Source organism: Folsomia candida, unplaced genomic scaffold (genome assembly GCF_002217175.1).
Source record: "Folsomia candida strain VU population unplaced genomic scaffold, ASM221717v1 Fcan01_Sc015, whole genome shotgun sequence".
Taxonomy (NCBI): Eukaryota; Metazoa; Arthropoda; class Collembola; order Entomobryomorpha; family Isotomidae; genus Folsomia; species Folsomia candida.
The window spans coordinates 442,051-469,553 of NW_019091207.1; the positions used below are offsets into that span (position 1 = coordinate 442,051).

The window sequence follows — 27,503 nt, forward strand, 5'->3', positions numbered from 1 at the left end:
AAAAATTACGATTTCATAGAATTTATCAAAAATCGACCCATGTAAATTTATAAATCACACTTACTGCATTTGTACGTCGGACGTGCTAATGTAAACTTTTTCACAGGCATCCTAAAATTTCAAGGAAAAAAAACATTCATATAAAATTATTCAATTTCCAATTATTGCTTCTGTCCGTCAGTCACATAATAATAAATTGGAACATGCGACAGATATAGATCAAGTCCAATGAAATGCGCATTAATAAGAAAGAAGCAGTGGCCGCGGAAGGTGTCAGGACATCTGGGGACATTAACATTGTAGGATGGGGGAGGGAGAGGTTTATATAAGATATATGGGGACATCGAACAACCGTGGGGACATTATCCCCCCTGTCCCGCGGCCACTGGTCAGAAGGATATGCATGTTGGAATCAAAAGGGAAATTTGTAACAGCAGTCTCTCTCTCCCTCATTTTTTTCGCGTTAATTAATGAAACTCAATAAATCAACGATTGAAGGTGTCAATTCATTTGCACATCATAATTGTCTACTTTTTTCCCATACGAATTGCTTCTCAATGAGTGGATTGGATAACGTGCCGAGAATTATGATCGTATTCGATTCGAGTTAGCGTCACCCTGCCTTGAATGAAAGTGGATCTGTACTTATCCCTAAATCAATCACTGCAAAGACTTTGTTGCACTGTTTCGCCCAGCCAAATGGTTAATTGAGATTCGATATCGACAGGTAATGTAAGAAGTGACAGCAAATATGGATACACAAAGTGACAATACATGACAACCAGTGGCCGCGGAAGGGTGTGGACAATGTCCCCACGGTTGTTCGATGTCCGCATCATCTCCCCATCTTATATAAACCCATCCCTCCCTTATCCTACAATGTTAATGTCCTCAGATGTCCCCACGGCTTCCGCGGCCACTGCATATATATGCTCTATAGTGATGATAATACCAAAAGAACAGTGGCCGCGGAATTATAGGGACAGTGGAACAATGTCCTCACGGTTATTCGATGTCCCCATCATTACATAAACCCGTCCCTCCCCCATCCCACAATGTTAATGCCCCCACACCTTCCGCGGCCACTGCCCACAACAAGTAATTTGGGTTAAATTAGGTGGCAATGAAGATTTGTCACAGTCAACATAAACGACAAGACAAGCCAGACACCAACCATCATCATAATCATCATCAAGCCATGAAAACGCCCTTGCCTTGAAATACACAGAAACTAAAGTGACCAAATTATCGTCTCTGCTGATGGGTGGAAGGAGACAAGAACATTTTATTCAATTCAATCATTAATTTACCTTCAAACAATGGTAGTGAGTTTGTTTCCTATTATGTGAGCAGTTTGGGAATTTTTCTGAACAATCGTCCATCGGGGAGTATCTGAAAAAGAGTCAAATATTATAGCCCACACCACACCAAAATAATAATAATTGTAATCCAACACACCAACCACGTAAAACTCGGCCCACATACTTAATTTCTCACCTACTTATAATGCATATAAGTATGTAGCTGAAGGTACATTATCTATGTCTCATGATGCAAAATGATGCATAAAACCGCAGTGGTGAAGGCGTAAGGAATATTTATATTTACAGTTGAACCTACCTCATGAACCCGTGTTGAAGACTTTCATCCCTTTTCTTATGCCATTTAAAGTGTCGGATCATTTCTTCCTTCTTGACAAAAACTCGAGTCCCGTCGCTGCACTCTGCAAAGGTTAAAACATTGCAAAAATCATGTTAATTGGCCATCTATTAAAAATATTTTGACGATTTGGACCAGACCCAAAAGTGTTGAGGAATATGTATCTTTGATTTCAAGTTTTTACCCCGTGTTCATTAATCGACTTATTAATTCATGAATCGTACAAATTTTTGCATACCTTGACAGTGGAAATGTTCTCTGTAATTAAGTTCGCGACATTGCTGGTAACCGCATTCCATCGAGTTGCCAAAGCGTCGAACGTATCGCGTGTAGTCGATGGGGCCTGCTCCTTTACCTAAAAGACCTTCTCGGATCACGGGAAATGCTGCCAATCCACGACCTGCAATTAAGAAATTAGCAATAGGAAAATTAGCATCATAATCCAATTAATCATTAACGGGGTAAATATGTACACTGCTAAAAATCTGGTAGATTTACATATTTACTCCAGTACTGGTATTGATTTGGTAATAACTTCCTACCGGACTGGTAGTATTTTGTTACTGAGGGGTAAATTTTTCATACTAAACGGTAATACCCGTTATTACCTTGCCGGTAGAGTTACTCCGAATTAATACAAGTTTTCTAAGAGCGTAAAACACTCAAAATGCGTCAAAAGTACTGCAGATTTTGTAACCAAACGGAAATTTAGCTCATAAATGATCCAATCAATGATTATTTAACTTGGTAAATTTTAATGTAGCATTGATCAGAAATAAATATCTGTGCACAACTTAATTAAGGGTGTCAGCATATATAACCAACAATTAGCATGGTCCCCTACTGTACACCACTTGGGAACAACAAAAACTCTCAAAACGTGTCAAAAATACTGCGGATTTTGTATTATTCACATCAAATAATCAACAAAGCGTTCATTCACGGTTTCATTGTGTCCCCCACTCAGGATCAAAAAAGGGCTTTGCTTGGCTAATCTAATCTTTATAAACATACACATTTCTGGAATAAGTAGTATGCTACGTATGTATTTTTGGGTTTAGCCCTTAATTTGGTGTTACAAGTTTTTTGGGTTCAGCAACAACGGAAATTGAGAGAGTGAGAGATTTCCCATTCAAATGACGACGATGGGGTGTTGTTGATTATTCCACGCGGATGCAGAATTACAATACTTCACAAATCTCTCTCTGACCTTTATCATTATTCAATTCAAGAGGTGTGCGTTTTCAGTTTCGGGGAGAAATTTGGTGAAAAATCGTAAATAGTACTTGTTTACACTTGAGTTGATTAGTATCAATTACAGGGATGGAAGCAGTGATCGCGGAAGGGTGGTAAGGACAGAGGGGCAATGTCCCCACGGTTGTTAGATGTCGCTATCATCTCCCCATCTTATATAAACCCATCCCTCCCCTTTCCCCTAATGTTAACGTCCCCAGATGTCCCCACATCTTCCGCGGCCACTGAATGCAAGCATATTATAGAGAAGAAGACTTAATTTCCTCGTTTGTTCGGCTTGAAACTATTTTTTCTCCTTCTTTTCATCATTAATCGAACCCCGAATTCATCCCAACCCGAATTCCAATTTCCTTAATCAAGCATCTCAAAGCACAAAGACGCTACGCCGCCGGGAGTGGAGTGGATCGCGATGAAATTACATTTCTCCGTAGGGATCCTAAATTTCCAGCCTCAACCCTTTCTTTCACCATAAATACTAAGGATTAGTCCAGCCATGTAAAACTAAAATTTTATCATTAATCATTACCACCCCGTCAATCTCGGAGGGACAAGGTCACGTCAATTTTACCAATCTTTTGTTCCGAAAGATATGTACATATGGTCAAAAAGTACAAGGCTATTTTAAGAAAATCAACAAAAACAAAAGATTTTCTCATGTCGACTGGCTCAAAGCTGGTGGAAAGGATTAAAAACTCTCTGAAAAACCAATTTCAACCAGTTTGAGCTGCACATAAGTACAATACCTATGAAAATAACCCTTCTTTCTACACACTTCAAACATTTTGTCTTCACGGTGAAGGAAAGAGTTAAGTTTCTGGGCCAACTATTTGACCAGACTTTGACATTGTACATCTGCTCTTAAAATCTGCTTTAAAGACGTAAAGTAAGGTAAAAACGAGCCATATTTACTTACATATTTACTAAATTCAATGAAACTGAAAGTGTCTTAAGAAAATCTAGTTTTGCGTAATATTTACCATACAAATTCATGCCGTGAGACGACAGCTATCTCAACAAATACTTTGCCAAAAAAGATTCTTATAACAAATCCAGGCTAAATTTGTCACTATTTGCTCAATCAAAGGTGCAGCACTTAACAGAAAAAAAACGAATAAAATTCAACCGAACGGGTTCACATCACATCACATTCCCAGGTTTTAAACATCAAAATTAAGAATGCAACCCTGAATAGAATCTTTGAAATAAAATCCCATCTTTGAAAACAAACCATGAAAGAAAGAAAGTCTTTGATATAAAATTCTGAGCCATTTTGTATAAAAAACGACCAGTTCAGTGTGTGTGTTTGGTTGGATGCTTATGAAAAACTTTCCGTACGACAAGACCCTGATGGCAATGAGCCCTTGGACCTCAAGCCAGCATATGCGTATATTACCCAACAATACAGAATCTCAGTCTCACTATAATATATAACCTTCACAAAAACTCGTACTTATTTATTCGACCCTCATCCTCCCCATTACCTACACACACCTTTGCACAAAGCAATCAAATCTCCCAATAAGAAAAGGACTCTCCGGCCGGAATCTGAACTGAACGGGGTAAAAATTCACCGGAATCTAAAATTCGATTGAATGGATACAAGTGCAAATGTTTTTTTATTTCACCGAAAGGATTTCCGACGGAAAATAGCCGGACTCGAGAGTGAAAAAAAGGGTGAATGTATCCATATAATAAAGAGTAACCCAGTTATTTTTCCACCCTTCTTCTTCTCATATTAGCCCAAAGTAAATAATAAGTAAGTACCTTCCCAGCGATACATTTCATTTCATTCCATTTTTTTAAACTGGGTTTTTTAATTCAATATTTGCAATAATAAATTTTATAACGTGAGATGAAAGGGTAAAGTCTGCGATACAAAGGAGGAATAATAATAAATTGGATTGGACGATCGAACCCATTTCCATCAAAGTGTTGAGTTCATTTCATTCTTTTTTATGGGTAGCCAAATATTAAGTTGCGATGCGTTTTCCCACAAAAAGACTCGGAAGGAAGGAAATAATAATAATTTATAGGGAGAGAGAGACGGACAATAAACGTAAAACCAGAAACTGTCAACGCCCAGTATTTATCTGGCTAAATGGCACAACAATTCGGAATTCTGATCAGAAAACCCTTCTCATCTTTTATATTGTTCCTTTCCTTATGTAACCAGCTCGGTTTTATATATTAATTCAATCCACCAAACTTCTTCCCAAGCTTGAGAAAAGAAAGGGTGAAATGAAATTGGGAAATAAATTTATTGTGGAGGAATCGATGGATTATTTGTATTAATTTTTTGGAAGAAAGAAACTTTTAACCGACAAACTTTCCTTACAGCAAAAATAAGAAGAGCGTATTCATGTCAAACTATGTCTTATTTCGGATTAAGCAAAGTTGTGAAGCTAAAAAAATTTTTGGAGTGATTTTTGGACTAATAAAAACATGGCAAATTTCTGGGCAAATTTGCGAAAAAAATCATTTGTATGATTTTCCAGAAAAAAGTTTTGCGAAAGTTGCAAGGTTTCGCAAAATTTCACAAGTTACATACATATAATCAATTTGCAAGATATCCGAAGATTGACATGAGTGTTTTGAGACGAAATTTCCCAAAAATTTGCAAGTTATATTGCTTAATTTGCAAACATTGACGTGAATACGCTCAAAGAAAATCTATTTAAACAAAGATTTCTTACTTTTATGCTTGTTGTGCTGTGAGAAAAGGTGCCCGTTTCCATTACCATTGTCCCTGCCGTGGTGGTGGTGATGGTGTTGCTGCTGCCCTTGGGGATGAAGTCCCCCCAAACCCGACGAATGGTTACTGTACGACCCATTCGTGGACGGCGATCGGACCGGCGACCCTCCCGACGGGGGCTGCACGAGGCTGCTAATGTTGGCAAAGTTGAGGGGATTATTGCTCTTCGAATTCGACGTGACACTGGATTGACTACTTTGCGTCGAGTGGTCTCCAGCTGCCGCGGATACGACGGATTCTTGCATGGCGGCCAAAAACCTGGCCATATTTTCGGGCAGCATCATCTAAAAAAGAGAAAATTAAAGTAATTAGTATGTATAAAGTACTGTAATAAATTATGTATAACATTTTTAAGACATGTAAAAAAAGCAGTAGTAGTAAGTAGCCAGTGGCCGCGGAAGCCGTGGGGACATTAACATTTTAGGATAGGGGAGGGAAGGGTTTATATAACATTGGGGACATCGAACAACCGTGGGGACATTGTCCCCTCAACCTTCCGCGGCCACTGGTAGTCGTAGCGAAATAACTGAACTCGTATTAGTAGCGGGGTTACATGAGATGACAGTAATTACAATCGGTACATAAATAACGAGGTGCATAGATATTTAGACAACAGGGAAAGAAAAGGGTTGTTGTACAATAAAGCATCAAATTCTTCTCCTCTCTTCTCTGCTGGTGGCCTGGCCTGGCCTCACAAATGTTGCTCTTTAATTGGCCCACATGGTCTCAAAGCTTCAAAAACAATACAAATGACATTTGGAATCGGAGCAAGATTCCTTAAATTTCAGTAAACGATCGGATTTCTTCAGCTTCTCCGTCTTCTCGCAGATTACATAAGGCCAACCAATCTATTTGCTTGTGTTTGTGTACTTACGAACAGTGGCCGCGGAAAGGGTGTGGGGACAGAGGGACAATGTCCTCATGGTTGTTCGATGAGATGTCATAAGATGTTATAAGATGTTATAAGATGGTTGTCCACATCATCTTATATAAACCCCTCCCCCTCCCCCTATCCTACAATTTTAATCCCCCCACATGTCCCCACGCCTTCCTTCCGCGGCCACTGCTTACTTACGAACATCATCGCAAACAAATCAGAGTTGTGAACCTCCGTCACCAAGGAACAAATTCCTTAATCACCCACATTATATTTACGCCCGTGGATGTCGAGGATGCTGCCTCTGTTAAATGGGCAAAAAGACAAGACTCCTATTTACCACCAGAATGAAATGACAAGAAGTAGGAAATGAACACATGGCTGGCTGGCTCTCTCCGAATAAAAAGTTCAAAGTATGCGATTCGAAACGTAAAAATAATTGGATATCAGCGGAGACAACAAGTCAACTCGGTCGGTAAAGTAAGTAAACGGTTGACGTAAAGCGAAGAAAGGGCCAAACGCTGCGCTGGTAACTTTTTTTTTCTTTCCTACGCAAGAACAAGATATGGATGGCTATGACAAATGTGTCGTCAGGTGCACTTTCCTGGTGTCACTATGTTCGAGATTCATAGAAGAAGACTTGCATTATACTCTCTGTTAAATTAAACCTCTCAACTTGAGTGAAATGTTTCAAAAGAATTGGAAACGAAATTAGAGTATCATTCGGTTCAAGATAAGTGACATTTTTAAAGTCTATTCTTACACGGGGGAGCAAATTTCTTGTACTATGAAAGAAGAGATATGATGATTTTTTTAAAGAAAAAGTGCTTGAAGTCTCCATTTTTCAGAGGAACGAGGAGCAGCCATTTCATTATTATTTAGAGGAATAAATATCCCAGAAGCGATGTGACATTTTTTTTCTGGCTGGTGTATGGAGCTCTCCGTGCCAAGCAGAATCAACTCAAAACAAGGGTTTTAGATTTTTGAAAGAGACTAATTATTCCATTTTAACGTTGAGTGTCCCAATCCATTTTTGCCATTTGCACACTTTGTCTCTCTTTTCTCGAGGAGAGGAGTCGTCGTGTCGTGCCATAAGTCAACCTCATTATTATTCTTCTGCTCTGTTCCTTATTATTATTAGCATTAAGATAACATTCGACGGGGCATACGGGGTAGCCTGAGTTGACATTAATAAGTAAGAATGGCTCTGTTCGTAGTTATTATTAAGAGGAGTGTATATTGTGTCATGATCATGATGATCATCAGTAATTTCCAGTGGCCGCGGAAGCCGTGGGGACATTGGCATTGTAGGATGATAGGGGAGGGATGGGTTTGTATAAGATGGGGAGATGATGCGGACATCGAATAACCGTGGGGGCATTGCCCCTCTGTCCTTCCGCGGCCACTGGTAATTTCCAACATTTCAAACTTGCTCTTTATCCTCCTCATTCATACGAGCGGATCTCCGATCTTGCAGAACTACTACTGGTAGCAGAAAAATAAGCTAAAGTGATATGTAGCTCCCGGATTTGTGTCTCTAATCTCTCCTTGTAAACCACACGAGAAGGATCCATTTATTAAAAGATTTCTATCAAATCAACATAAAAACTATGAGGGAATAAATACAACCCAGGAGAAAGAAAATGTAGAAAAAAATCCTGCAAATATGTATTCCACTATGAAAAACGCATTCATAAATCCTCATCAAAATTCTCCTTGTCAAAAGTGGGATAAATTTTACCAAAGATAAACCACAATACTTCTATGATGATGCTGTGACATAGATACGTATTTTCAGATAAATATGAATACTATTTATGTACAAGACCACAAGAGCCGGTTGGGGATGAGTCCTAATAATAATGATGATTTTTTCAGCTTCTTTTAAAATTTTAATCTTTGTTTACAATCAAGCATTTCAATACAAACTGTGTTTATGATAAAAAGTGAAAAAATTCAGGTTCTAATAATGGGCAAGAGTGGAATTCAATATTTTAGCGTTTATGTATGTACACAACATGAGACCCGCAATTAACAAAAATCTTGACGAGATGTGAGTGAAACACAAGTAAAAATAATATAAGAGATAAAAACTTAGAAAACTGGTAATAAATCAGTACTGACCGGAGTGCATATATGACTCGTATTAACGGGTATTACCCTTTAGTAATGTCGTGGTCGTGGTAATGAAATATTTATCCTTCAGGAACAAACTAATACCAAGAAATTATTACCAAATCAATATGTCACTCTTTCAGATTTTTAACAGTGCAGGTATATGAATGAATCCTAAGTTTTCTACTTATTTTCAGAAATTTTAATCTTTCTTTAAAATCAAACATTCAATACAAACTTATAATAAAAAGTGACAAAAAAATAAGTTTCTGCTGCTGGAATCCAATATTATTATTACCCAACATGAGACCCGCAATTAAACAAAATCTTGTCGACGAGATGTGAAACACAAGTAAAAATAGGACAAGAGAGGAAAATTAGGATTTCGTTTTTATCCAGAGGGAGACCATTTTCAGCTCTGGCAGTGTTTCCACGTAATAAATACATACATGAAGTACTTATTGTGCTATTGAATCGGATTTGGATTTGAATTGTTGTCGAGCTGAAGCTGACGGTGAGTATTTTTTGTCCGAGAAGAAACAAAAAGAGCCCAAATCCTTGATTTGATCAAATGTCCAAGTCCAGCTGCGCCAAGAATTCATCAATCTAAATCTAAAATCCAGCTCCACGTAGAAATCCAATCTAAATTTGAATATTTTACCAACCATCCAACCAAATACATACGAGTCGAGATGTATTTTTAATTTAACACGGACCAATGACGAACATCAATGCTACACACACACGATCCAATCCAATCCACGAAAAAGAATACCTATTCAATAGCAGCCGTAATCGTAATCGTATTTATACGTGAAACATGCCATCCACCCAACCAATCCTTAATTTTTTGAGCTTCAAACTTGCATTTAGAGAAAAACTGGACAAGGCTATTTTCATTTCGTCAGATTTATTCGATACAGTGGCCGCGGAAGCGTTGGGGACATTAACATTGTAGGATTGGGGAGGGAAGGGTTTATATAATGATGGGGGCATCGAATAACCATGGGGACATTGTTCTTCTGTCACCAGTATTCCGCGGCCACTGTTCCTTTGGTATTATCATCATCTATGTAGTGGCCGCGGATGCCATGGGGACTTCTGGAGACGTTAACATTGTAGGATAAGGGAGGGGTTTACATAACATGGGCAGATTATGGGGACATCGAACAACCGTGGGGACATCATTGTCCCTTTTGTCCCCATCCTTCCGCGGCCACTGGATCGATTCTACATCCAATATTACAGTCACTTTTAAATTAGCTACTGGAAACCACCCCATTGTTCAGCGACTCACAGCCTTCCACAATTTCAAATAACGAACCTTTTACTTACTACCAAACTTTAATGGCGTCACAATAATTCATCAATTTTGAATTAGAAAAGATTCACTTTTTTCCCTAAAATTGGCCCAGCCAGGCAGGTATCGAGGAAAAAATGAAGAATAATCTTATTTGCATATAATGGAATATCTGTAGCCTCAAGGTAATAAATAACTAAAATGATGCAATACACGGTCCACCACCAACTTCATTTCATTATTATGAAGAACCCACCTAACTAAATCAACAATTTACAATTTTACATCGCTCGACCAATAATAAAAATAGAATTGGTCGACTGTAACAGTGGCCGCGGAACAGAAGGACAATGTCCCCACGGTTGTATAATCTCCCCATCTTATATAAACCCGTCCCTCCCCTATCCTACAATGTTAATGTCCCCACATGTCCCCACACCTTCCGCGGCCACTGCTCCCCAACCAAGAAAATCTTCTATCCACGAAGCAGGCAAAAATCACAATGCGATGTAATCATTCCTACAAAGTTCAAAGTCAGTCATAGACAATCAGGAACTTGTCAAGATTTGAGATTTTGGTTAAAAAAAGCTCCCATTATTTTTCAACTCATCGTTCTCAAATTTGATTTCGGTTGCGTCGTGTCGTGACAATCGATAAAAGGATTCTTCGAAATCGGAAATCTGCTGTCGTCCGTCCATCCATCGAATTTTTACTTACGAATTCTTATATTTACACTGTACATACATTAACATTTGTGTAAAAGATACACAAAAATTTCGACTTGTCTGACTGACTCTCAAATTAAATAGGAATCATGTTCTGTTCCTTGGATAGAAACTGAGAGCTGGAACCACACAGTCTGAACGTGAATAAAATTGATCTCGGATTTATTACATGAATTTCTTCATTAAATTCACATTCGAGATGGTACGCAACTAAAATGATGAGTAGTGATTAAGAATAAGTCCGCAGTGGGCTTCTCACTTTGGAAGAGAGGAAGAAAGTAGCAGGAAAAAAGGGTTAGCTTTAGGAAAATGATGTAAGCTATCTACAAAAAGTATAAAATGAGCTTCTCTCACCTTGGATTGTCCGGGGGGAGTGTCCAGGTTCCCGTGCAACAAGTCCGAGCTCACCTTCCCACCTGCTGACATTCATTATACAAAATATGATGTTAAAATCCCATTATCATACATAAAACATCATCGTCTTCATTATATTATCATCATGAACTCGGCTCTTCTACCCCTTTCAGCAGCAGCTACATTCAGCTACTTTATCCAACTTTTTTATCCAATTCCGCATTGTAAAAGCATGTTCTTTTACACAAATTTGTAAACTTTGACAGACGATTTTCCGATAGAATTTTAACGCGAACGTGAAACTTGATAAGAAAATTTAAATTTCTATTGAAAAGAAAGTTTATCTGACTGGATATCGCAAATTGGAGAAGAATAAAGTCAGAAAAAAGTCAGAAGTACGACTACTTTGCCGAAAGAAACGAGTGGCAATATATGTAGATAATTGCTGCTAAATAAAATGTGGCAGGCAGGCTGTCAACAAAATCAGATTCGGCACGCTTCCATCCACTTTTTCAGGACAATGGTCTGCTTGAATGCATCCAAGAGTAGATAAATAAATTAGAAAATTGCATCAAAAACCAAAACCCACGAGAAATTTAGACACAATTCTCACTGTTCTTTCCCTAAGACTTGATGTATACACTTGATTTCATAAAATTGGAGTGAAATTAGCCTGCGAAAAAAACCCACAAGACAGGTAACAAAGTCTTTTTTCCGTCCCGTGTGGAGGAATGTGGAGAACTCATGTAGCCCGAGCCAGGTAGTTACTAATTGTTGAGATTACGACATTTTTATTTTTTCGTTACAAAATTTTTATTTTTCAAGTCCCGTAATTTCCGTAATTTGTTAAAATCTGTTTTTTTTTGGTTTAATATTTTTATTTTTATTAGTCGACTCGGGCTCAACCTGATAATATTGTGTAAAAGTGATATATAAATAACATGAATTGCAAATACGAATATTTTTAGACCATAAAAATGTAAAATAGGAAACGATTTTGCTCATCTTCGAAATTCATAATTCCCAATTTTGCAAATTCTCGGTGTGCCCAAAATTTCAAGTCGGTTGGATAACTTTTACGACAGACAGACGGACAGACAACCATACCTCGTACATAAGACCAATCATAATTCCAAATTTTGCAAATTCTCTGTATATCCAAAATTTCAAGTCGGTTGGAAAACTTTTACGCGTGTAATCGATAGACAGACGGACAGACAACCATGCCTCGTACATAAGGCCTTCCTCGGGCTAAACAGCAGCCAGCCTGCATTGTGTAGCACCACCTCGAGTGTGCCTTTCTTAAGGATTTTTTCGTTTACGGGAATCGTGAAATGATGTTTGGTCACTCCGTGGGCAAACATAATTTGGGACAATGACGCTTTTTTTCACAAGCTTTAAAGTGTTGTGTTCCCAGTCACTCATCTTCGCATTTCATCTCATCTTCTTCTCCCCGGCTTTGCTCGATTTGACATAAGCAATTTTATTTCACAGAGGACCGACTGCGTAGTGAGCAAATTTGAATCTCAATTTATCCTCTCAAGTTTACACCCTGCTGAACAAAACTGTGACCAAAATGGAGTTTTGGATATAATTATGGGAACATGAAAAACCACACAAGATGAGGAAATGACAAGGGCAAAATTTAAATTTTCATAAAAATTTTGTATCACACAAAAGTTCGCCAGGAGTAAATATGCATAACGTAACCTTAAGCTAAAGTATGTATAATCAGTGGCCGCGGAAGGGTGTGGGGACAGAGGGACAATGTCCTCACGAGTATTTGATGTCCCCATCATCTCCCCATCTTATATAAACCCGTCCCTCCCCCCATCCTATGTTAATGTCCCCACAGCTTCCGTCCGCGGCCACTGGAGACAACCCCGACAAAACCATGCCAAATAATATGTCCCCACGGCTTCCGCGGCCACTGTGTATTTCTAATGTAGAAATGTTAAAAAGAGAAAATAACTCTGCACATGAGTAAAATAATTGAATTGTGTATTCCATTGTAATTGAATTTGTAAGCGCAGCAAGACACCAGGTGTGGATCGATCCATTAAGGATTTATGGGGTTACGAGCGATCATGTTTTTACAGAAATAGACTCAATCGCATCTCAACCAAATTGCGTATACTGTTAGTCAGAGTTCATAGTTGGTGGTGGAGCTGAGCAAATCGAATATTCAATCACATATCGCATCGAATCCAATCAATTATCTATTGGGACCAACGACATGCAGGGTTGAAAGTTTTCAACGTGCACGAGTGAGTAGGCATCTTATCAAAATTCTCAAGAATGAGCTTATCCCCTGCATACCACCAATCAGTCAGTGGCCGCGGAAGCTTGAGGGGACAGAGGGACAATGTCCTCACGGTTATTTGATGTCCCCATCATCTGCCCATCTTATATAACCCTCTCCTTCACCTATCCTACAATGTTAATGTCCCCAGATGTCCCCACGGCTTCCGCGGCCACTGGCTACCACCACCACCACAATCATACTATATTTGCATCCCACCATACAAAAAAAGCTAATTCAATTGACAAAGACGACTGTGTAACAATGAACAAAGTTCCTTTTTAAATTGGCATACCAAACATTCTCACCTTAACAAATTTGGCAAGGCAAAACACAATCTAAAAAAGTCTTACTCTTCCAAGGAGGAGTTTAAGATTTGGATTTGTATTTCTTATGTATGGCTATCAATCGATAATCTGAGTGATCAATAATCAATATTTCAAAATCAGCGACAAACACCAAGTTAAGGTTAAGTTGTGCTACACCAACATCGCTCAGTCAGCGTGAACAAATACCTATTTACCATAATATTCATCATCCTTGTGTCTCCAATCAGTGGCCGCGGACAGAGGGACAATGTCCCCACGGTTGTTCGATGTCCGCATCATATCCCATCTTATATAAACCCATCCCTCCCCCATCCTACAATGTTAATGTCCCCAGATGTCCCCACCGCTTCCGCGGCCACTGTCTTCAATCACATCCCAAATTCTTGTCTGATTTTTTATTTCACCAACTCTCTGAGAACTTTTGGTTGGTTGATGTGCAATTATTTTAATGTTCACGGGATTAGTAATGCAAAAATGTCAGGGACCCGTCTTAATATTCATTCGTCAGTCGACACCAACTTTTATTGCTGCAAGGTTATCAGCTGCCCAATCGGTTTAATTGTCCATTTAAACAAGAGAAAAAAAACTTGACACTTTACTCCTCTTCTGTTCATAAAGGCGTATGTAAATAGCTACCGATATTCTTTGAGATCCAATTTCCTATTTATAAAAGAGTCGGATGTGATGTAAGTGAATCATGCCAACGTTCAAGTTAACCCATCCATTCAAATGTCATCGAACTTTCCTTAATTACAGAATGCAGATAAAAATGTTAAAAGTCTCAAATGTAGAAATCACACAAAATTGTAATTTAGAAAAAGGCGATAAATTTAGTAAATCATAATTTCAAATTTTAGTTAGGACGATAAAATGTAGAAATAACATGTAAAAAATTCGTCATGTAGAAAAATATGCTAAATTTGGTAAAGATTGATGAACCAATTTCAAATTTTAATTAGGACAAGTTTTCAAAAAATTGAAAACAACTAACCTCAAAGATACGATATTAGGACAATATTTCAATATTAAACCAGATATTTCACCAACTAAGGTAGATTTTTTATTAATCTTAAAAAATGTAATAAATTTAGTAAAGATTCATGAACCATTTACATATCTAATAATTTCAAATTTTAATTAGGACAAGTTTTCAAAAAATTGAAAACCACTAAACCCCATGATACGATTGGCACAATATTTCAATATCTATCAAACTAAACCAAACCAGTTACATATTTCACGAAGGTGGGGTTTTTATTAAAGTCATAAAAGCCTAAACACGACCAAATCAACAAACATGCTCATGTATTAACGAGCAAACTTATAGCTGTTCATATCCCAACACGTTTTCTTCTTCTGCCGACCGACTTTGTTTCACGGAATAAATCAACAATTCTGCTTCGACTTGTTAGCAAATGTGATGTGATCTCTGCAAGATTTATCGAGATGGTGGAAAACATCAAAATATAAAAGTGGAAGCACGTCATTTTATGTTAAAACAAAACTTGTTTGTTTTGAAATTTCCGAATTTATGGGTTTATTTATACGAACTGAAGAAATACATAATGCGACAAATTTAATTTTAACAAAATATCCAAGACTAGGACAACGATAACCAGTGGCCGCGGAAGGGTGGGACAATGTCCCCACGGTTGTTCGATGTCCCCATCATCTCCCCATCTTATATAAACCCCGGCCTCCCCTATCCTACAATTTTAGGATGTCCCCACAGCTTCCGCGGCCACTGACTCATGATACGTAATCGTTGTAACGACGAAATAGTCAAGCCTTACATAAACTTGGAGTCGGAATGTGCACGATTATTGTTGTTGAAAGGATTTACGAAATCAGAGTCATGGGAAAGGATTAATTTTCTACGGAGAGAATTACATTTGCTTTTCCCATAAAAATCCTCTGACCTTCCCTCGACCTCGTTGTAACAAGGCTTTGTTACTTCTTTTAAACAAAGGACAAAAGATGAGAGTTCGAGACCCGACTTATCATAGTGTTTTGGGACTTGATAAGATGCAAAGTTTTGAAGAATATCCGTACCAATATTTATAGGGAAAGTTTGACTTGATTTTGTTAAGCTTTTGGTTTACTATTCTGCCTTCATTTTCAAGAAATTACGAAAAAAATTGAAATATTTTCGAAAATTTGGTTGTAGAAAAGCCAAAATATTCATTCTTGACGTATAATCATCACTAATTTTCACGAATTTACGAAAAATTTGAAACATTTTCGGGAATTTGGTTACACAAAATGCAAAATGTGCATTTTTGAACTATATTCATCCCTATTTACATACATATTTATATCAACTTAAATTCCTATTTGTGACACAAGTAGGAAGCAATTTTTGAAATCAAGTGGTACACACTCGTAATTTAATAACATGGATGATTATCTATCCGTCTGTTTTAATCACTGCTGACAAATGCCAGCCAGAGCGAAATTCTGAACAAGTCGGTTGAATCAGCAGTGCAGAAAATAATTTCTTGTTAGCGAAACACATTATGCGTAAAGCAGTCATGGTCGAATTCTCCCCACTTTTCCACAAAGATGAAGTTACATTCACCACTTATCTAACAGCGTTAAGGAGAAAGATGAGACGTTATTAACAAAAAAAAGTGGTGCATATGCTGCTTATCACCCACTCCACTCTCGGATTTGACGTGAGCCAAGAGATCACGGGAGGCAATTCGAATTTCGAGTAAAAACTGATAAAGACAAAATGCTCTGGTTAAATTTTTTCAGGTTATTTGCATACTCGATTTTTAAACATCATTTCATATTTTCATATTTTCCTGTTTGGACAACCTTCCATGTTTGAGGGTGCGATTAGGAGAGAAATTCAATATTTTAAACAAGCAGTACGTACATACACATTCCATTTTTTTAATGGGCGAAAGTATCAGTTTTCATTTATGTATGCGCCGATTTTGTCACTTTTCTTCTGTCCTAACACCCACAAAACATGTGTCCAAATGCTGCGTGTACATGTGTTTCTGAATATCTTGTAAAGATGATGAGACAAAAGTGTAGCACGGAGCGAGAATGGAGGTCTCCCAGCGGGTGTTGTCTTATTTTTGGGCAAATTAGTGTTAATTGATGACAAATTTAATTAGTATGAAATTTGGGAAAGACACGATCTCCAAATGGGCACGTTTGGCCGAGATATTTACACTTTCCAAATTTACTGCGCGTTTTCTCCTCTTCGGATGCAAATATCTCTGCCAAACGTGCCCATTTGGAGATCGTGTCTTTCCCAAATTTCATACCACTTAAATTTGTCATCAATTAACACTAATAATTTGCCCAAAATCTGTGCCCATACGCTGGGAGACCTCCATTGTTCTGTTCGTGTTCATATTTGCTTAATAATGTACATTCGTGCAACGCAATAATAAGCCCTCCTCAAGAAACAGACCAACTATTTGAATATGTAAAACCGACCAATGTGAGACGGTTAAAAGGGTAACTTTACTTAAGTAGTCTGCCTGCGCCGGACTTTGAGAGTGTATACACATAATGTGTAAAATGTAAATCAAAGATTACATTTATGTTTGAGATCTTTTCCCACATTTCATGACTTTTTCTCAGCATAATGCTTTTTAAAATGTTACTCTTCTTCTTCTTTCCTAAGTCGGCCGTAAATTCTGTTCGCATACACAAAATTTCCTCATGGAGAGTTTGTTGGATTTTATGTTTTATTTTCTGATTAGATAAGCAAATCTTGTAAATGTGTGTTGAAAGGTACACATTTAAGAAAGAGTTTTTGTCCGATTTTTAAACCCGCTTTGCTTTGCATCATCTTCTTGGTTCTAATGGGAAAGCGGAGTAAGTTTTGGGATTTAGAGAGGAATAAAAAAAGATGTTTGATTTGATATGAATGGAGAATAAAGATCAATTTACTGTTTTCCTTTAAGACTTCTTTTTCCTCAATTTTAATCTCTGGTCTGGATTTCCTCAGAGTTTTGACAGTGATCAAACACCACTTTGGTTTGATGACGAAATCAATTTTAACATGTATTCAAACTAATCAAATTGAATCTGAATTTCCCGAGAGGAAAAATCACTGCAGTAATCGAGAAAATCTGGATGAATTTTTTGGTACATAATCCTGTACAAAATTTCTGTGGATTTTATTCTGCAGAACCACGTGTTCATAATTCCGTGAATAGTTTCCTATACAATTCTCTGTACGTAAAGTTTTCAAAAAATTGGGCCAAATTTCTACAGAAAATCGAATTTCTTCAAACAATCAACCCAAATTTCTACAGAAAATCGGCCCAAATTTTTGCAGAAAGTCAGAAATCGAATTTTTTTTACTCTGAATTCTCATTTTTCCCGGAAAATGAATACTATTATACAACAAATCCTACTTTATTACCAGGTTTTCAAATAAGCCCATGTTCCCATCAAAATGATGGGTTTATTGGACATTTGTTAGCATCTACTTTCACATAACTATGTACATACACCACAAGGTTCCTTCCTATACGCATAATCTGAATTGAATCCGTGCTATAAACGTATATAGCATTACAATTCAAGAATTTTATTATGCAAGAATCTTTAGCTCTTATTTCGTACCTCGGTCTCAGTTTGGCTTTATTTACGTCAAACTACTTACTAGGAGCTAGGATTTACAACTAGCGGACTTTTATGTAGGATGCAACTCAATCCATAGAAAGGCAACATCTTAATTTCTCTGAATGGCTCTACACATACATATTCGACCAGAACAAGGACAAGTTTTAGGCGAGTAAGTAGTATGCATGCATGTAGATGGCTTCATTGGTTTGCTTGCAGTGGTCATTCATAAAAATTCATTCAGTCCAAAGCCAGAGCAGCAGCAGTATTGCATGAAAACATTGTAAAGTCAAGCCAATTTATTTACAACATTGGGTTGTTGGAGATGCAGATCAAAATGTCATGTCCACACGGTGCGAGTAAAAAATGAGACATTGCTCTCTGTCCTTTCCTCCTTCCTCCCGTTGTAATAGATAAGTTTGTAGACTGGTATGAAATACTTGCCTTTGTTATACATGTACATACTTAAATGTGTAAACGGGGAAAGAAAATGAGCCGATTTTTCCTACCAAAGTGAACCAATTCCCAGCGTCGTTCGTGAATGAATGAATGAATGCATGTAAAAATTGAGAAAAGTAGTATGTCCAACATAAAATGGAACGGAGGGAATTAACGAGTTGACAAGTGGACCTACGTGGAGCGGAAACCTCTTTCGAATAAGATTATACAAATGAGGGGCAGATAAAATAATGTGATATTTGTTGAAATCCACTCTCGAGAAAGTCCACCAACCTCGGAGGAGGAGGAGTGAATTATTATGTAAGTTCTTCTCGTCCTCGGCTGACCACTTTCAGTGGCCGCGGAAGGTGCGGGGACATCTGGGGACGCTAACATTGTAGAATAGGGGAGGGAGGGGTTTGTATAACATATTAAACAGGGACACATATGATGGGGAGATGATCCGGACATCGAACAACTGTGGGGACATTGCCCCCTCTCTTCCGCGGCCACTGCCCACCTTACTTAAAACTAAACGAATTTCCCAGATTTGTTCAAGAAGCTCCTTTTCCTTCGTTTAAAAGTTGAAGCAATAAAATAAACGGAGATAAAGTTACTTCACTTTTTAAATTGAGTCCAGTTTTACTCTAAAATCGAAACGAGAGCAGAATACTCATTCTTTCAGACGTAGTTAAGATGCCCGTTTGTATGTGTGTGTATCTGGCCCATTTGACCATTTAGGAGAGAGAGAAGACAAGATGAGTTAAGTAAATTCGAAAAAGAAGAAAGCTGAAAAAGAAGCTAAACTTACTTATTCCCAAAACTGGACGAACCAGTTTTCAGAAATCTTTTTCCTCTTCGTTCGTCTCAACTTATTCCATTTTTCTGATCAATCTAAATAACTCTCAGAGGTTGGTTGAGAACAAGTAAAACTTTTTCCTAAGTAGAGCGCATTTGGTGGACTAACCGAAGGAAATACGAGCTCACCAAAAAGTCGCAGGTTTTTTTTCTACTTGCTCGAGATGAACTTTAGTGTTATTAATATGGCTGTAGATACGTATGGATGTGACCAGTGGCCGCGGAAGCGGTGGGGACATGGGGGGACATTTACATTGTAGGAGAGGGGAGGGAGGGGTTTATATAAGATGGGGAGATGATGGGGACATCGAACAACCGTGGGGACATTTTCCCTCTGTCTTCACACCCTTCCGCGGTCACTGTATATATCTCTTTACAAATGGAATATCTGCGTACAGTGGCCGCGGAAGCGTGAAGACAGGGATAATTCCCCCACAGTTGTTCGATACCCCCATGTCATATAAACCCCTCTCTCCCCTATCTTGTCCCCAGATGTCCACACCCTTCCGCGGCCACTGGATATGACAAAGGTAGTCTTGGAAGAAAAGTCACTCAATATGTACCTGTATTAGACCTATTTGTTTAATATATAGAAATACCCAGGTACACATAATAAGCCGGGATTGTGACTGACTCACTAATGGGTCCATTTCCTCCACATTTTAAGCTTTTTTCTCCATCTGGTCAGAAGAATAGTGCATTACGAAGGACGATTTAATGGGTTCACTTTTTGAATCTTTGGTTGGACTTAAATACTTAAAAATGGACACAGAAAACTTAACTAAATCCATACATTTTCTCTCCATCCAAACTAACCCATAAACAATTTTTCTTTCGTCTTAAACCCGAAATTGTATGTACAAATCCTTGAAAATGTGGATAAAACTATTTTTTAAACTCGTACACGCAACATGAAATGAAACAATAATTTAAGCCGAGAAACACAAACCTCATTCGAATGGAAATTCGAGAGATTTACGTCAGTTTGTTTCTTCTTTCTTTCTCTACATCATTTCGCCCCCGAGCTTAATTTTTAGAAATTTCACATTTCCTACGGTTTCATTTGCCATTATTTATGTTTTGTAATGTAACGGAATGAATGCATTGTTGAGGATAAGAATTGCCCATTGTGCTTATTACATTATGCATCTCGATCTGCCCACACGTTCCTTTTTCTCAACTTCTCATTTATTTATTTATCTCTGCAGTCTGGTTTCAGGCGATTCGGCAAATGTGAAATGTACGAAAGGAAGGATCGAATTGAATGTTAAATTCACTAAAAAAGTTTGAGGGTGATTTTGGTAACGAAATATTAACGAGGGTTTAGCGATATTTAATAATTTAGCTGGTGAAGGTGGTGGAAAAGTGGGGATAAAAATGTGCAGTGCGGATTATTTAGCCCGAGTCAGGTTGTTATCAGTAATTAAGGTGGATTTACACGACGACTATAACTTTTTTATTTTTCGCCAGATTTTGCTTCGTAATTTTGCACATTTTACGTGTATGCAAAATTTCAAGTCTATTGGATAGGTTTTATCACCGTAATTGATAGAAAGACGCACAGACAGACAACCTGACGGGCACATAAGCCATGACTCGGGGTAAAAAAATAAGCTTTCTTCGTAATTTTGCAAATTTCCCGTATCTGAAAAATTTCGACAAAACTCGATTCGATAATTTTTACAAGCCTAATCGATACACAGACAGACAGCCTTGCCGAGTACATAAAACCTGACTCCGGCCTAAAAAACAAGCCTTCTTCCTAATTTCGCAGTTTCCCCATACCTGCAAAATTCCAAGTGGATTCAACAATTTTTACTTGCCTAATCTCTACACAGACAGACAACCATCCCGACTACATAAGGCCTCTCCCCGGCCTTAAAAAACAACAAAAAGATGACACAAACAATAATCCACTGCGTGCAGCATACAGCCACACGTAGGCCTGCCTGCACACAAGAAATAATTTGTGTGTTGAGAATATTTACGAGTTTGCTACTTAATTGTAATTAACCTACCACGCCTTAACAACCATTCCTTTAGTCATGTTTTGCTCAAGAGGAGGCTGCCCTCTTGCCTCCTTTATTTATCGAGTCCATTTCAACTTGAAGTCACGGAGGTGGTGGAGGGCAAGAGTTGATTATTTCGTGTGTTATACCCTTCTCGTTATGCTGCATGCACTTATTTATTTAGTCTCACTTTTCCACTTTTTCACACAAAATAACAAGAACAACCATCCCTTAATACGCATTCCACGATAACACGATACATAAAATGCCAACAAGTTAAGTGATAAAAAAATGACTTGACCGACGCCTATAAGCTTATTTTCACTTGGATTGCTTTCTTCTTCTTCTTCCTTATTAAAGGCAAATCGCAGACAGAAAAGACGAGTTAGTTGCAGTGGCCGCGGAAGGGACAATGTCCCCACGGTTGTTCGATGTCCGCATCATCTCCCCATCTTATATAAACCCCTCCCTCCCCCATCCTACAATGTTAATGTCCCCCGATGTCCCCACGGCTTCCGCGGCCACTGGTTGGTTGATTTGGTTAGTCAATTTAATGCCTGCGCAAATGTCTACTTTTTCAACTTTTTTCTCTACCAAAATTTCCATTCTACTTTACTTTTGGTCTTGAAGAAGCCATATATAAAATTTATTTATGTACGTTTTCATTCATTAAAAATTCCAACCAAAAAATGAAAAGGCAATTAAATCTAAATTTTTGAGGAGGTGGACAAGGAGGTACATGAATATTACATTTAATGTCTTGTAAATATTCGCATTTTCTGTGCTGGCCTTTACCACACCGTTACGTTACTTATTTATTTATCAGAGCAACATGTCATAAATATTTAATAATAAGAGTAATAATAATGCTCATTAGGTACACAGATCACGTCATGTTACATGTTATACAATCCAATTTCTGCAATGACAATTAGTGCCAGAGTATTTCACCTGTCAATCCCCAATAACATTTGATTGTGTATGCACATTAAGCCGAGCAAATCAATCAAAATACAGACAATATTGAAGTATAACAAGTTAAATACATGCATAATAAGTCGGGTGGTGGTCAGTGGCCGCGGAAGCACAGAGGGACAATGTCCCCACGGTTGTTTGATGTCCGCATCATCTCCCCATCTTATATAAACCCCTCCCTCCCCTCTCCTACAATGTTATGTCCCCACGGCTTCCGCGGCCACTGGCGTATAACAAGTTAAATATCTTCATAATAATTTGGGTGGTGTTGGTCAGTGGCCGCGGACAGAGGGACAATGTCCCCATTATCTCCCCATCTTATATAAACCCCTCCCTCCCTCCCCTCTCCTATCATGTTAATGTCCCCCGATGTCCCCACACCTTCCGCGGCCACTGGTGCTATTTGGTGGTGGCGTGACATTCAACATTTCTTCAACCCATTGTTGTGAATGAATCATTCATCTCTGGTTTAAACTTGGGTTGCGAAATTGTCTCAAGTTCCATTTGGTGTTACGTATGTACACGTGAAGGGAACTTGATGCACCATTGTCACTCATATTAATAAATAATATTGCAGATATTACGTAGCGAAAGAAAAAGTGGAGCACTCGCGATTAAAATGAATGGTGCCCATTTAGACAATATTTAACTCGACAATTTAAATCTCACTTGCAAAATCGGCTAATGAATACAGACACGTCACGCGAATTAGGCGACCAACAGAATATTCTCATAATGATAAAAGTTATCTTGCGCAATAAGTCTTTAATGACAAGAGAAAAAAATCTCAAGAGTTAAAATTTAAAACGGGTTAAGGACTAATAATGATGAATGTCTGTGTCTGTTACGTATTTAGTAGTTTCCGCTAAATGGAAATGGGACTTGTGAGCTACAAAAGTTATGCATGTGTACATATCTACTAATACCTTTATTAAATAGATTCAGGCTACTTTATGGGAAGACTTTGAGGGTATTCATTATTTCTTCGTATCGTAAAATAACTTACGACGCTTACGAGATTTTGTAAGCGTCGTAAGATTTTCTCATCGAAAATCACGTTACTACGCTTACGATTTTTACTAAACCTGACCCCTTGTTTTTTCTTCGTAAACTATTTTACGATACGATGGATACGAAGAAATAATGAATACCCTCTTTGTCCGTCCGTCTGTATGTCTGTCCGTAGGATAACCGGAGAATGGATCGGGATAATCGAGATCGGTTTGCGGCATTATACATACGACCCCAGGGGGAGGATTTTGTCAACTTTTGGGGTCAATCGGACCACCCCCCTCGAGGTCAGGGGGTGGTCTGTGGTCATACAATTTTTGTAGGAATTACATGTTTCACACTATTGTTACATTTCGTTTATTTAAAACTGGATAACTTTTACCCTGAATATTTTACTCGAATGGATAGTTTAGTTATAATAATATGCAGGCGAATAATTGTAGAAAAACCGTTGACAATGCTCAACCAACCGCTCTCATTTTCATTATTCTGCTGAAAGTGATCTTAAACGAAGGTTTGCTTTAAATTCTCACAATTGAGCTTAATTGGTCTCAATTCTCTCGATTGCCTTTTGTTCGTCGTCTCCATCCATCCACTCTCACTGGCTGGCACAAAGTACAAGAAATGTTAATTTCTGTTCACGAGTTGTGTTTCACAGAGTTACACAATGCGTACGTATGTACCATGCACTTGATGAGAAACATTTAAATTGGAAATTCTGTAATTAACATTTGTAATTCTGTGGGCTAAGTGTAACCAAAAAACAAATGTTCTCCCTTTAAAAGTTGAACATTTGGTTTAACTTTACTCTTTTTAAAATCTTGTTGCGAGTACAAATGCGACAATCAGTGGCCGCGGAAGGGTGGGGACAAAGAGGGACAATGTCCCCATGATTATTCGATCATCTGTCCATGTTATATAAACACTTCCCTCCCCTAAATGTCCACAGATGTCCCCACAGCTTCCGTCCGTGGCCACTGGCGACAAAACCATGCCGAAGAATATGCACCATTTCTCATCAAGTCGACTTATTTGAGCCTTTAATTAATTGTGGATGATAATTAGCATCATCGTCTTTTTATACAAAAGCACAAAGTGCCGAAAACTACGCCTAGCCTCATTTGCATTAATTCCATCCATCCAATTCGTCCGTTCATAAGTAGTTTTACTGTAGAACTGGAACAAAAAGAGAATTTCATTTTTACCAGATTTTAATTGAAATTCTCACATTTGAAATAAAGACGAGATTAATTAAGACGTCCGACAATTTTTGTGTCATTTTACTCAGCATGATTCATTATTTTGTGCACAATTCTGGTGCGTCCTGGGTATTCAAAAATACGTAATTGTGGGGGTCTCTGCATTGTATTTATAATAGTACAATGACCAGACCACCATTTTCTACATTTTTTGTTTAAAAGTAACTGCTTTGTTTTTTTTTTGTTCCTTCCTTCGTTTAAATGAATGTCGGAAAGTGTAGCAGTGAAGAAAATGATATTTTCCCTGAGAAAAGTCACGACAATTCTTTAATCCAATTCTTTATGTAACAGGTACAGATACACGTATTTCGTAATTGTTTAAAAACCTGATACATAATTTACCTAAAGGTGTCTCCTGCTTAAATCTAAATAGTAACAAATTTTAAAATAGGACTGCGTTTTTCTAAAATTTATCTACTTTTGACTTTGTTCGGCATCCTTTGAAATTTGAAAATTCGATTTGAAAAAAACTGAAATATTAAAATTTAAGGGGTCATATTTTTCCTCTATTTTTCTCCTAATCTAAAAGTATGGGAGCAGATTAGACGAGTCAAATATGGACAAAGAACCTTGTTCGTCTTCACCCTTAAGTATTTACCATCCAGTTTAATGACACAAAAAAACAACGCTAAATAAAGATTAGATTGTGAAACCTTTCCAAAAGTTAATGAAATGGGAAAAAGTAGTTTTGACTTATTTTTATCATCCGAGTAAGTTAAGTCCTTTAAGAAAAGATGCTCGAAATGGGAAAGATTTATTTTTAAACAAGTTCCACTCGTACATAGATCATAACTTTAATCCAGAAAATTGTAATTTAATGCACAATAACTTATGCATTTTAATTTTAACATTTTTCCAGAGAAAACTGACACTAATAATTTTGGATGAAGTATGTACATACATATTTTTAAAAATCTTTGTCTGGACTGGAATTCCAGCCAGAAACTTGAACCATTAAGTAAAATTTTTCATTTTCATTTCTTTCAGAAAATATGTAGAGCATTAAATCACGCGATATTGCTTCGTATTCCAATGCAGTGATATTTACATTTTATATAAACAAATGGACACTGAATTAACTAACGAGTAGTCAGTAGTCCCAAAAACCCAACCCATTATCTTCTTATGCAGAGTAATAAGAGGAGAGTAAGTAAGTAATTGCACGCAAGTAGAAAACCAAATTAATTGTAAGAATTACTTGGTGAACAATTAGAGAGGGTAGGGAATGACTTGATTTTGAATGTGATGTAGTTAGTGCCTACTTAAAGTAATAAATGTCACGACAAAAAATTCAATTAACTTGTTTCACCCTTTATGAGTTGATAAGAAAGAATTGCGCTTCGACTGCTTCGTGATAATTTCATTGTGTCCTTTTATGACTCGAGAGAGAGGAATAAAAATACGACGATTGAGGTGGTTGGAAAATTTGGAAAACTGCGCATTTTCTTCAGATTTTTTAATTTTAATTTTTTATTAAATTAAAATATTGGAGGCTTTCCTTTTAAGAAGAAGAATAAAAATACGAGCATTTATACAAGAAAGGTGATTCGAAAATTTAGAACCTGGTTGAAATTTCTTGAGATTTTTATAATCTAAATTTTTTTATTTCATTTAAATAGAAGATACTTTTGAAATTGAAGCTAAGAAAAACACTGACTTGTTTGTGTCCTTCTACGGCGAGGAATATTTCTACGTATTTTATAAGAAAAAATGTTTGAAAATTTAAGAAACTCTCGCACATTTATTGAGATTATTTTTTACAATCCAAATTTTAATTTAATTTAAGTATTAGAGACTTTAGACGCCATGAAAAATACTACTTTTGACTTGTCTTATTATTGTACACAGTTTGATGAAATATCGCATTTATTAAAGACTACATAATAATCTATCGATCTCTTCACGTACATATTTACACGACGCAGATTTTTGCAATTTAATTAGAAATTTTCGAATCGCTCGTTCCATCTGCTTGCTTGTTTGATGGAACCTTGATAAAATTGAGAGTTAGTTGAAAAGAAAGAAAGGCTTAAATCAAACATTCTCGACCGGACCCCATGCGACGTTGGGCACATAAAATTTAACCCTCCGCATCCATCCATCCACCAAGATTCACTTATCTTGATCATTTTACGCAAAAAAAGTCCATCTATTTATCTCAAAATATCAAATCAAACAATTTCCACGATTTCTTTTAGTAAATATACTTCACTCCGTGTGTGATCTGCCTGCCCATCGTGTGATCTTCTCATCGAATACATTCACTCAATTCTTTATCTATTATTGAGAAGAATTGTTGTTACGAAACTAAAGCTTTTTTTAAAAAATGAACGGATTCAATTTCACCTCGGTTCCAATCCTTCCATAAATTTGCAATTAAATGAGAAATGTTGAAGAAATTTCTGGAAACGATCAATTTACAAGAGGGATTAGGAAAAAAATCTGGGTCTCAAAGGGATGAGAATATTGGATGTCCCTTTTCCGGATTGACGGACGAGTGACAGTGTGTGACGTTGGGAGAGATAATGTCCAAAAATAAAGAGACAAATGTGAAAAAAAATTGGGACATCACATGGATTTCGATTCAGTTAAAAACTGAAAAACTGTGCTACCCACCACACGCAATGCAATACAATTTAACAAAGTTCTCTCTCATCATTTAAAAAACTGTTGTTTTGTTCCATGCAATT

The 27,503-nt window shown here is 37.4% G+C and overlaps 1 protein-coding gene across 7 annotated transcripts in view; it reads right to left on the reverse strand.

Annotated features, from left to right (window-relative positions):
* Positions 1-27,503, reverse strand: part of LOC110856166 — a 147,475-nt gene that overhangs the window by 7,212 nt on the left and 112,760 nt on the right. For 6 of the 7 annotated variants that reach the window (XM_035856882.1, XM_035856888.1, XM_035856887.1 and 3 more), the window contains exons 6-11: positions 11,037-11,101; positions 5,607-5,949; positions 1,898-2,059; positions 1,621-1,723; positions 1,311-1,392; positions 65-111 (exon numbers count right to left, since the gene is read on the reverse strand). In XM_035856882.1, coding sequence (XP_035712775.1) covers positions 65-111; positions 1,311-1,392; positions 1,621-1,723; positions 1,898-2,059; positions 5,607-5,949; positions 11,037-11,101 — 802 coding nt within the window. The remainder of the gene's footprint in view (positions 1-64; positions 112-1,310; positions 1,393-1,620; positions 1,724-1,897; positions 2,060-5,606; positions 5,950-11,036; positions 11,102-27,503) is intronic. The other variant, XM_035856885.1, reaches the window with a different exon arrangement.